General features: G+C 39.6%; 1 protein-coding gene across 7 annotated transcripts in view; it reads right to left on the bottom strand.

The window, feature by feature from the left end:
* Positions 1-13264, bottom strand: part of snx14 (sorting nexin 14) — a 175243-nt gene that overhangs the window by 95537 nt on the left and 66442 nt on the right. For 6 of the 7 annotated variants that reach the window (XM_078230055.1, XM_078230061.1, XM_078230059.1 and 3 more), the window contains exons 10-13: positions 8638-8682; positions 6811-6891; positions 5268-5382; positions 3904-4059 (exon numbers count right to left, since the gene is read on the bottom strand). In XM_078230055.1, coding sequence (XP_078086181.1) covers positions 3904-4059; positions 5268-5382; positions 6811-6891; positions 8638-8682 — 397 coding nt within the window. The remainder of the gene's footprint in view (positions 1-3903; positions 4060-5267; positions 5383-6810; positions 6892-8637; positions 8683-13264) is intronic. The other variant, XM_078230063.1, reaches the window with a different exon arrangement.

Here is a 13264-nt window from a genome sequence, read left to right as displayed (position 1 = left end):
GTCCCTTATTGGTTGAAAGTAGATATTTCCATTACTGCAAACTAAATTTCATCTCTTTTTCGTTCAGGCCTTTCATAACCCATAAAGGTATGATGACTATTAAAAACATAGACACTTAACTGAGGTCAATTCTTCAGTTTCAATTCAATGGCATATAACTCACAAAACTGTCTTCTGGGTTAACACATTTGAAATCTGCAACTAGTTTAGAAAATCCATTACAGAGCTTCACAGTTGTAGTGTCGGCAATCTCTCAATTTTGAATGTTCAATGCAGATACAGTCTCTCCATGAATATTAATGAACATGTCTCAATTTCTAAAAGGCATTTGTAAGTTCCACACAATAGACTATTAAAGTTATGGAGATACAGGGTAAATCTTGGGTATGAACTGGAAGTAGACTGAAGGGGAGAAAACATTTGGTACGTATTCGGGAGCAATGTCAGCTAAGAGAAGAGCAAGTGTTGAGCGAGATCTCCAGCAATCAGCTTGGGGAACCCTACTGTTTCTAATTTACATCAATTGCTTTAAACAAAAAAGCAAATTTGCAGAGAACAACAAACAGAGCAGAATGGAATTGGAGAAAAATCAATATATAAAGATCAGAACACTGGCAGAAATTTAATGGCCATTAAACAATTACACAAAGGAAGGAAAAACAGATAATACACGTATTCCCTGAATGATACTGAAATAGCCAAGAGAGTTAAAGATTTGGGGACATTGATAGGCCCAAGTTCAAATGTCCAATCAATAAGAACATAAGAACATAAGAAATAGGAGCAGGAGTAGGCCATCTAGCCCCTCAAGCCTGCCCCGCCATTCAATAAGATCATGGCTGATCTGAAGTGGATCAGTTCCACTTACCCGCCTGATCCCTATAACCCTTAATTCCCTTACCGATCAGGAATCCATCTATCCGTGATTTAAACATATTCAACGAGGCAGCCTCCACCACTTCAGTGGGCAGAGAATTCCAGAGATTCACCACCCTCTGAGAGAAGAAGTTCCTCCTCAACTCTGTCCTAAACTGACCCCCCTTTATTTTGAGGCTGTGCCCTCCAGTTCTAGCTTCCTTTCTAAGTGGAAAGAATCTCTCCTCCACTACCCTATCCAGCCCCTTCATTATCTTATAGGTCTCTATAAGATCCCCCCTCAGCCTTCTAAATTCCAACGAGTACAAATCCAATCTGCTCAGTCTCTCCTCATAATCAACACCCCTCATCTCTGGTATCAACCTGGTGAACCTTCTCTGCACTCCCTCCAAGGCCAATATATCCTTCCGCAAATAAGGGGACCAATACTGCACACAGTATGCAGTATAAAGAACAATAAAGCCAGCAGAACAATTAACTTTATAGCTATATAGAACACTGTAAAATGAGATTAATCTCCTGGCTTAAGAAGTCCAAGTTGGCAGGAAAGATGAAAGCTTTTTCAGCTTTGAAAGGTAACACTAGAAGTGATATTAAGTGGTATACAAGGTAGTATGCAATGCAGAAAGGTTAACCCAGAATCTTAATTAATCCTAACCTAAATTAGAAGTTAGGCAGGGGACTGTTAATGATTATGGTAAACTTAATACCAATATCAGGAGCAACCTCTTCATGTGCAGAGTGAGTAACATGTTTAATGGACTCTCAGGTATAGTATGGAGAAGACGACGATGGAATCATTTAAAAAACGATCTGCTGCAATGGCCTGGTTTGTGGAACCTTTGGGGTACTCCTTGTCTAGATGAACTAAAAGGATCTAAATGACCTTTACCCACAATGATCATGTACCATCCACTCACTGAATACATCTGGTAGGAATGCTAAACATTACTAAGCCGAATTAGAATTCAAACATAAAACTGTGCAGCTATAGACAGCATTTTTTGGACATGTTCTATTTTAGATACTGGTTGCAATTTGCATCCAGGTCGCTTCAAAACAAGTACGCTTGCATCTGTATTTGCAGCAGGGTCAGTATTTGGATATCGGAGACTACAAAATCAAAAAAGACAAAGATAGATTCTAAATGGAGAGCATTACTACAAGCAACATAGCTTAAAGTGAGTTGGGTATTTCTTTGAATTTGCAAGAAACGAAAGATTGAACTGCATTTGGAGTATCTTGGCTGAGTGAGTGGGCGAGGATCTGGCAGATGGAGTATAACGTTGACAAACGTGAGGTTATTTCACTTTGGAGGAAATAATAGCAAATTGGATTATTATCTAAATGGAAAAAAATTACAACATGCTACTGTGCAAAGGGACCTGGGGGTCCTTGTGCACGAGACACAAAAACCCAGTCTGCAGGTGCAACAGGTGATCAAGAAGGCAAATGGGATGTTGACCTATGTCGCAAGGGGGATAGAATATAAAAGCAGAGATGTCTTGCTGCATCTGTACAGGGCATTGGTGAGGCCGCAGCTGGAATACTGTGTGCAGTATTGGTCCCCTTATTTGCGAAAGGATATATTGGCCTTGGAGGGAGTGCAGAGAAGGTTCACCAGGTTGATACCGGAGATGAGGGGTGTTGATTATGAGGAGAGACTGAGCAGATTGGGTTTGTACTCGTTGGAATTTAGAAGGCTGAGGGGGGATCTTATAGAGACCTATAAGATAATGAAGGGGCTGGATAGGGTAGAGGTGGAGAGATTCTTTCCACTTAGAAAGGAAGCTAGAACTAGAGGGCACAGCCTCAAAATAAAGGGGGGTCAGTTTAGGACAGAGTTGAGGAGGAACTTCTTCTCTCAGAGGGTGGTGAATCTCTGGAATTCTCTGCCCACTGAAGTGGTGGAGGCTACCTCGTTGAATATGTTTAAATCACGGATAGATGGATTCCTGATCGGTAAGGGAATTAGGAGTTATGGGGATCAGGCGGGTAAGTGGAACTGATCCACTTCAGATCAGCCATGATCTTATTGAATGGCGGGGCAGGCTTGAGGGGCTAGATGGCCTACTCCTGCTCCTATTTCTTATGTTCTTATGTTCAAGTTAAAAGCAATTTACTCCTTCACCAGAAAAGCACTTTGAGGTTCTGCTTAAATGATTAAGAGCAACACCATCACACATAGGTAAGAAAAAATGATCTCAACACATCATCATTCAGGATCCGAGACAATCTTCATATTGGCTACCACGCAGCGGTAACACGAGTGGTATTCACCACTAACAGGATTCTACCATCAAGCCAAAAAGATGTTCTGCCTATCACACAAACGAGTAATGTGATTTTTGAATTACAGTGGCTATGTGATGCCAGGTATGTAGACTGTACATCCCAAAGACTGGCAGAACATATCCAACAGCATGTCCCAGCTGCTGTTCACAATGGGCAAAGTACAGACCATACCCAACTAGCCTGTGTTTGCAAAACAGTGTCGAACATTAGATGTGATTTCACGATTGGCCACCATTTGCTAAACAATCCTCAATGTGCTAAGAACTATGGTGATAACCAACTTAAGATTGTCAGTTGGACTCTCACCCTGGCACATTTGCATGTACTGGAAGCTACATATATTAATACACGGGGCCCTGTCCTTTGCAAAGAACATGTACATTCACTACGTCTGTTTCAGCTAACAAAATAAGTGACAGCTATTCGCTGATTTATTCTCCAGGGCAATGCCTTGACCAATCGGGATTAGGCTGCAAAGTTTAAATTTCAAACAATGTTGACAGTTTCTGTCAGTCACCATCAACTGGCGCATTCTCCATGGCAGAACCTCTACCATTCAGAGTCCACTTGTCAACCAATCAGCATTCTGTTCTCATATAGTATAAATTGTTTTCCCTTATACTGGTATTCTTGTGACGTGCCCTGATGAGTGTAAGACAAAAAGTTTTGATAATTTTTCCACAATACTCAAGTTCTGTATGACCAAATGACTATTCATAGCGGCAAACTTACCCTGTTGTATCTCTTCTACAATAAAGGGATCAAATTTGATTTTATCGATGCTCTCATCAAGACAGTAGGTCTCATAAATTTTCTTCACTTCTTCATGAAGAGTTTGCTTCTCTTCATCAGTCAACTCTGGTCGCAAAATCCGGTCATTGAATTCCTCTGTCAACAGAAAATGTTGCAGGTGTAAATACATTGGCAATTCTTTCAAAATTTCACATAGGACAGGACATTGTGGATGAACACTGAACATGTATGTAATCCTTGGTTGGATTCTGCACATCAAAATCAAAAGGCGACCTCATTCATGTCTGGCATTCCAATCAGCTGCTTTGTGGCAGTCCATCCTGTTTCATGTGTGAATAATGGTGCATCAAGTGTGTACAGTGCATCAAAAGAGCTAAGTGGGAAAGATGGCATCAACAATGAACCTGAGTGCATGCCTTTTCTCTTGTTTTTTCCTAAAGGAAAGTGGCAGCAGAGATCCGACATTTGAAAATCTATCTATAACCTTGAGCACAATGCTTATGCCACATTAAATGACATTTATGTCAGAGTTGGTTAAAATATTTACACAACTGGAATGAATTTAAATCATTTAAGATACTTCAATTGTTTTTCTTACCGTTTTTGCACTTTAATAAGGGCAAATTATGAACCTGCTTCATAATAACAGAATTATTCTATTATAGGCTCTAATGCATATAAGTGCATAAATCTAAATGTGATATGCACCAAAGTCCAACGTCACTAGTATATTGAACAAATTAGCCATTTAATAAAGAAACAGATCTAATCGCCATCACACATAACTGTTGGTTATTAGTCAAAATTAGCGTAAATTTAAGAATCCCACCGGTATTCAAATAATTTCACAAAATCATAGAATCCCTACAGAGCAGGAAGAGGCCATTCAACCCATCGAGCCTGCACCGACAACAATCCCACCAAGGCCCGATTCCCATAACCCAATATATTTACCCTAATAATCCACGTCCCCCTGACACTGCAGGTTAATATAGCATGGCCAATCCACCTAACCCGCACATCTTTAGACTGTGGGAGGAAACCCACGCAGACACAGGGAGAATATGCAAACTTCACACAGACAGTGACCTAAGACCAGAATTGAATCCAGGTCACTGGCACTGTGACCAGTGCTAACCACTGTACCATGGGGCCACCCACGGTATTTGTAACGGTGGTGTAGACTGGAACCGGGATTTGCACACAGGAAAGTTTGTAAAAAGTTTGTAAAAAGTAAATAGTAAAGTTTGCAAATCAAACATGTTTGGGATTAATGGGCAAGACACTTTAGCCTTTAAGAGTAATTACCAAGTTTAAACTTTTCTCAAATGCTTGTTCCTTACCTACAGTGAAACAGAATTGCAGCACATGCACTGCACCCTCTTGCTTCAAGAAGTTCATGAACCAGAAGAGCAGATCCTGTTGCTCTCTTATCTCCTTTAACTCAAGTTTTAGGGCCTAGATTGGTCAGTTAAATAAAAAGCAAGTGCTCAGTATTTGTTAAGCATTGTTGCTAAGCATTGTTGCTAAGCATTTGAACAAAAGTCAATAGTAGCAACGTACATGGGTTTCAAAAACACTTGAAATGCGAACAGCAATAGTTTAATCCTCAAATCTAATACATTACAGATCATATTGCTTTATAAACCAAAGTAAAAATTTAAAATTCATGTGGTTTGTGTTATTTAAAAACTAAAACCGAGACAAGATTCTCAAACCCAAACATTTTTGTGTCCCTAAAAGATCTTCCATTCAAACTGCATAATGCACGTTATCATGCTTCATGTATATATATATATATATATATATTTAATGTTTGCAGCCATTTTATTTTTGATGCACCAGGCCTTGGCAGGCAGCACAGATGGCAAACTCTGTCAAATAGCTTACCCTTTATATACAATTAACCAGATGTGATGAGATGACACTAATAACTCAAGATAAATTTGTTCCAAAACTCATTTGTCGTTCGATGATTTTCAATTATACTTTTAACAAGACAATTTTTGTTGTACTACTATGCTGATCAAGTATGGCCATTCAAAATTGCCATCACAAATTACTCCTTTATGGCTGAATTTGCTATACATCATCTTTTGTCACCACATTTTCCATTAGATTTGATAATGCAATATATGTGCCATATAGATGAAATTTGGGCAGAATTATCCAGGTTGCAATATGCTGCAGTCCAATATTATTGATTTTGCTCGTTCAAAGTACAACCATCCGTAGTTTAGGAGCCACAAACATATGCTGAGACTTTACATGCATTTGGTAAAAGAATATTTCGCATAAATTAAAGCCTTGGCCTTCAGCAGCACCTCAGAACAGGCAGAAGCAATTTCATGCCAAGTGTGCTTGGGGATTCAATGGTGTTATAACAGATTGTGTCTTGAAGGATTGTATAATTTTATATGTAGATACAAGTGTTTCACTGCACCATTTTAGATCTTCAACATGAAGTCACATAGGACAAAGAGATTCCAAGAACAATACCCAGCTTAATTTGAGCTAGTTGATCTCAGAGGAGATTATAATTAGCAGAGTGGAAGGAAAATAATCTATTTAATTACTGATGATTCTTGATAGAAAATATGTCCTTGGATATCAGCTGAGGGGAAGATTAAGCTTATTATTGGTTGAAATGTTTGTAAAATTGCCTGAGCTAAGAGGTGAAGGTGGCTACATCAGTGAAGTATCAAAAGGCAACGAATAAGCCTTCAGGAGAGGGGGATAAGGTGGGGGTAACTAGAAAAGTTCCTAGTACAAATGCTTCATTTAAATGACAGTAGGTCCTTAACTTTACAAGCAGAAAACAGCAAACTGAATAAGCCAGCAGAAATGCAAGAACATATTATCCAAGGGAAAAAATTACATTCCTACCGATTGGGCTTTATTTCTTGCATCAGCATATTTCTGCAGAAAGGGAACCAAGGGAGAGGGGGGCTCAGTCGCTGGTTCCGGCTAATAACAGAAGCATATTTTATCTGATTAATCAAAACCAATACAGATTCAATTTTTACATGATTTATATAGAATACACCGTACATAAACAGGCCATTCAACATTCCCCACGAGCCTCTGTCTGCTTTTCCTCGTCCAACTTTATCAGCATAATCCTCTCTCTTTCACCCTCATATGCATATTGTTAGGTCCCAATGACATGAGAAGAAATCCAGAACTTTATTCTTTAGACTTCTGCTGAACCAAAAATTATGACTGTTACAAGTCATATGACCAAAGGTCTGGCCAGAAGCACAGAATCTAATTAATCTGCTGAAATAAACCATTAATGGGCTGAGTCACATAACCCAAGCCTCTGGCCTTTTGGACAATTCTAATTTTTGGGCTTCATAGGCAGTTTGCTGTTTAAAATCCAACTGGTGATTGAGGCAGACACGCTGGGATCATTTAAGACTTATCTAGATAGCCACATGAACAGACTGGGAATAGAGGGATACAAACGAATGGTCTAGTTGGGCACATGAGCGGTGCAGGCTTGGAGGGCCGAAGGGCCTGTTCCTGTGCTGTATTGTTCTTTGCTCTTTGGTGAACCCCGAAGAAACGGAACTCCAGGCAGAACTCAAATCCCGTCTCTGCTGGAATATTTCCTATGATTGCCTGCAGAACTGACCCAATCTTTGTCTGCCTACTTCATCTGCAGTAGCAGCTCTGTAACTTAGTTCTTCAGCCAGCTGATCTTATGTGAAAGAACTCCCCCTTGGACTCTGGACTTGTGAACTAATATCCGTTTCTGTAGTCCTTGTATTGTGACGATTCATAGTTGTAAAACTTATTTTCTTTTCCCTTAATGTGCATGTGTGCGGTGCATGTGAACATGTTTGGAAAACATGTCACCACATACGTTAAAAATTCAAAACACCTTTTGCTTACAGACAGGTGGTATGGGGAAATAAGCATAAGCCCGTCTCTCCTTTGTCCATAACAGTAGCTAACTTTACTTTAAATTAAATTTATAGTATTTGTTTCAACCACTCCTCTGGTAGCATTTTCCACATTTTGACCACTCTCTGGGTAAAATATTCCCTATGGAGAACCTTAGGAGTCTGAGCTTGAGATCGAGGTTAATTAATATACATCCATGTTATTGAGATGATGCAGTTCTGCTAGCATCAGCTCCAGACACAACTAGGAAAGCCCAAATGTTAATACAAAACAGTCACAATTTATGTTCAGCTGATAGAAGCGTACCGCTGCCCAAGTACAATAACCATAATGGCTGCTCCATCTTCAGTAGGAATCCCAGGTGGTGCCAACAGTAGGATAAGCTCCTTATATTGATTTTTAAGTTTAAGTTTATTTATTAGTGTCACAAGTAGGGTTATATTAATACTGCAATGAAATTACTGTGAAAACCCCCTAGTCACCATACTCCAGCACCTGTCTGAGTACACTGAGGGAGATGACCAATGCACCTAACCAGAATGTCTTTCAGACTGTGGGAAGAAACCGGAGCACTCGGAGGAAACCCACACAGACACGGGGAGAAAGTGCAGACTCCGCACACACAGTGACCCACACCATGAATCGAACCCGGGTCCTTGATGCTGTGAGGCAGCAGTGCTGACCACTGTGCCACCATGTGGTGGTTGGCTGATTGTGTTGAAAGTAGGTAGAATACCAAACCCTACATGATTTTGAGTCAACCTTTCCCTGGGGAAGAATTATAAAAAGATTTGTAATACTCACTGGACTATCGTCTATAAAAATCAGTAACAAATGATTCACAGTGTCCTTTAAAAAAAAAGGGAACAGCATTTGTACATCCATAATCAAGTACCTGAGAGTTTATTACACTGGAATATAATTAATCAGAGAATGGACTCTCAAGGTTTAAATTTAACATTAACTGTCATCTAGATATTATTTTTGAAAATTATTAAAGAAACAACACAGGAAACTTTTAGGTTCAAGTCAATAACAACAAGGATCTCCCACAAACTGACCTCAGTTCAGATGGAAATTGTAAAGTACAGAAAATTGCCAATTTTAGTGCAAAATGAGACAAAAATGAAGTTAAATTGAGAAACATGATTGTGAAGGAGACATTTAACTATGAAGGAGTTCCTGTGGAACAATGCAATTAAACTGCTACCATAATGTTTTGATAACCTGAAGCATCAACTATTTCTCTCTGCATTCATGCTGCCTGACTTGCTGAATGTTTCCAGCAGTTTCAGTTTTATTTTATGGTACTATGCAGACTGATGAGATGCTACCGGTCAAAACAATAAATGGACATGGAATTTGTCTCTTGAACACTCAAGTGGAGGAGCAGAGAGGATAGAGTTCTCGTGCAACAGAGGCATGAACAAAATGGTTAGCAAGGAAGCACGTGAGATAATACAACAAAAGAGAAATAATGAAAAGATCATAATTTGAGGATGTGAATGATAAATGACAGTTTTAAAAGGGAGCAGAAAATACCTGAGGAATGGGAGCTGTTTACATTTTGAAAAGTGAGATGATCGTTTGGGAAAAAGATGGAAAATGGATAGGGCTGTAGGTCAAAGATCAAGTGACAAAGACTGAATGACATGATGGAATGGACAGATATAACATTAGGTGGTGATACAATTCACCAATACAGACAGTAAAGTGCAGAATGCACTGGTCATCAAGCTCCAAGCAAGAGAGGCACAAGGCAGAGAGAAGGCTCTCTGTTAATATAGTTAATATGTTTGGTAAATAGAATTATGTCAGAAGGAATATGACATTTTGCTCTCACTTCTAACTTCTGTTTCATTCTCCATGTGAATAATTGACAAGATGGAAGGTGAAGGAAACAAGGCAATGAAGTGTTGGAAAGTAAAGAAACTTTACCCCACTTTCACCAATACAAGAAAACACAAGGTTGCATTAATAGAATAGAAAGCATAAGGAATAGGAATAGGCCATGTGGCCCTTCAAGCCTTCTCTGCCATTCAGTAAAATCTGGCTGATCTTATCGAAGCCTTAGCTCTACTTTCCTGTCTACCATAACCCATGACCCCCTTGCATATTAAAAGTCTGTCCAACGCAGCCTTACATATATTCAATTACACAGCCGCCACTGCTCTCTCTGATACAGAATTCCACTATCCGCAAATAAATTTCCCCACATCTCCATCTTAAATGAAAGACATCTTATTCTGAAAGTGTGGCCCCAGTTCCAGATTCCCCATGAGGGGAAACATCTTCTCAGCAGCTATTTTTCTAGCCCTCTCAATCTTGTATGCTTCAATAAGATCACCTCTCATTCTTCTAAATTCATAGAATCATACAGCGCAGAACAGGCCCTTTGGCCCATCAAGTCTGCAACGACACATTAGAAACACCTGAACTCCCACCTAATCCCATCTGCCAGCACTTGGCCCATAGCTCTGAATGTTATGATGTGCCAAGTGCTCATCCAGATATCTTTTAAAGGATATGAGGCAACCCGCTTCTACCACCCCCCCAGGTAGTGCATTCCAGATCCTCACCATCCTCTGGGTAAAAATGATTTTCCTCACATTCCCCCTAAACCTCCTGTCCCTCACCTTGAACCTATGTCCCCTTGTGATTGACCCTTCAACTAAGGGGAACAGTTGCACCTTATCCATTCTATCCATGTCTCTTAGAATCTTGTACAACTTGATCAGGTCACCCTTCAGTCTTATCCGCTCCAATGAAACAACCCAACTCTGCGCAACCTCTCTTCAAAGCTGAAATGTTCCATCCCAGGCAGCATCCTGGTTAATCTGCTCTGCACCCCCTCCAGTGCAACCGCATCTTTCCAATAACATGGCAACCAGAACTGTACACAGTACTCTATCTGTGGCCTCACCAAAGTTCCATACAACTCCAACATGACTTCCCTGCTTTTGTAATCTAGGCCTTGATTGACAAGGACAAGTGTCCCATATGCCGTTTTCACCACCCTTTAGACCAGCACCAACCACCAACTAAGGTCTGGATAGAGTGGACGTGGAGAGGATATTTCCACTAGTAGGAAAAACTAGAACCAGAGGGCAAAACCTCAGGCTAAAGGGACGATCCTTTAAAACAGAGATGAGGAGGAATTTCTTCAGCCAGAGAGTGGTGAATCTGTGGAATTCTTTGATTCTTGAATAAGGGGATCAGGGGTTCTGGAGAAAAGGCAGGAGAATGGGGATGAGAAAAATATCAGCCATGATCGAATGGCGGAGCAGACTCGATGGGCCGAGTGGCCTAATTCTGCTCCTATGTTTTATGGTCCAACTCCAATAAGTATAGGCCCAGCCGGCTCAACCTTTCATCATAAGCCAACCCCTTCATCCTAGGAATTAACCTAGTAAACCAAAACTGTACACAATACTCTAGGTACGGTCTCACTAATTCTCTGCAAGGTTGTAGCAAGACTTCTCTACTTTTATACACCATTTCCCTTGCAATCAAGGCCAACCTTCCCATTTGGCTTCTTAATTATTTTCTGTACCTGTATGCTAACATTGTGTGATTCGTGTACAAGGATACCCAGATGTCTTTGTACCGCAGCATTCTGTAATCATTCTCCATTCAAATAATATTCTGCTTTTCTATTCTTCCTAACCAATATGCACAATCTTACATCTTCCCCACTCCATCTGCCAATTTCTTCCCCACTCACTTCACCTTTCTACGTCTTTTGCAGACTTTATTCCTCCTCACAACCCAACTTACACATATATATTGTAAAACGGTAAAGCCCTGCACTAATCTTTTTGGCACCCTATTAGTTAGTATGCCAATTAGAAGTGACTCATTTATCCTGTCTTGGATAATAATTTTTTATGTGGCATCTGTGGAATACCTTTTACAAAATCCAAATACACATCTATCAGTTCCCTTTAATGTAAAACAAAATCTATAATACTTCAGAGGGGTAACAATGAAGATTGGGCAAAGGTGGAAGGTTTAGAAAAGATTAACAACTGGTCAAATAGGAGCTTATGAAAGATGAACTTCAAAAAGTGTGTAGGCTGTTAAGAGAAATTAAATCTGAAGGTAACAAATAGGGTTGGGATGAAGTTATGAGATTGATATAGGGTGCAGGTGTGAGATGCAAAAGACAGAAGTAAACAATCTTGGTAAACAGGATGAAAGTTTGAAATTTAATTCTTGGTTGAACAAGAGATCACTATTGTGGAATATTTGGCAAGAGCAGTCAGGGACATGAAAGAAAATCCTGATAACTAAATGGAACAAATATTGTATCATTCAAACATCATACAATATAGCACACAAGAAACAATACTGTGGAGAGGTACAAGTGGATGTAACGAGCATATATATGGCACCCAATGCTACAATTATAGATAATGTCACCATATGAAAAGAAAGCAGATGAAGATGGAACCTTGGGCACTTGCCCATTTTCAGACAGGACAAGCCATTATTGGAGGTTTGGTGGCAGCATGAGGATAGGCAACAGTGGAACCATGCATAAAATGTGTTTGAACTATTTTTGTGTTTGGGACTGCTTAGGGAGGACCACACATAAATAAAAAAAACTGTTCTTATTAATTTGCCTGGATCTCAAAGCTATTGATACTTGGATATTCTAATTTAAGAATCACTCACCATTAAAAAAAGTGTGACAAATGAGCTTCAATAGAGATAAGTGAGAGCAGTACCAGTGAAAAAGTAGTAATGGTTAATACAGTCATAATAAAAGCAAAAACTGGAGCTCAATTCTGGAAGAAAGAACTGGAGAGCAAAGTTACATTAAATTTGAACAGAAATTTGTTTAGATGTGAGACTGTGAACAATCTGGTGTCTATATTGGAAAAAGACAGAGGTACTGGAGAAGGCTTACTCCAATGAAAACCAGTTAGTCATTGCGGTGGTAAATTACACGGTCTTGCCACTCTTCAATAATTAACGGTGGGATTTTAGCTATGCACGCTCCAAGACTGGAAATTCCCGTCTGAGGTCAACGGGGCAGTGTTCATTATTGAAGAGTGGCAAGAACGTGTAATTTACCACCACAATGACTGAGGCAATGAGCATTGATACAATTAAAATGAAGCTAGGTAAACATATGAAAATAAGATGAAGGGTGGCAAAGGCTTGTGTGGAACATGAACACATGGACATAGCTAAGGATCTTTTGAACCAAATGGCCTATTTCTGAGTTGCAAGTACTTTACAATTTTGGAACCCAAGCCAGTTCAAACATTTTAATTCAAAATTCAAAGTAAGAATTATCAGGGCAAAGAGAACCATGCTGGATGTCATGAGCACAGCTGCATGCAGAACATATATCTCAAACTCCATTTATATTCATTTTCAAGTACGTTTTATTGAAGACTTTTGGTCAAACAATTAACCAGTT

The sequence above is a fragment of the Mustelus asterias genome, chromosome 15 (assembly GCF_964213995.1).
Source record: "Mustelus asterias chromosome 15, sMusAst1.hap1.1, whole genome shotgun sequence".
NCBI classification, from domain to species: domain Eukaryota; kingdom Metazoa; phylum Chordata; class Chondrichthyes; order Carcharhiniformes; family Triakidae; genus Mustelus; species Mustelus asterias.
The sequence above is the reverse complement of the archived record's forward strand: the minus strand, read 5'-3'. Positions and strand labels throughout refer to the sequence as shown.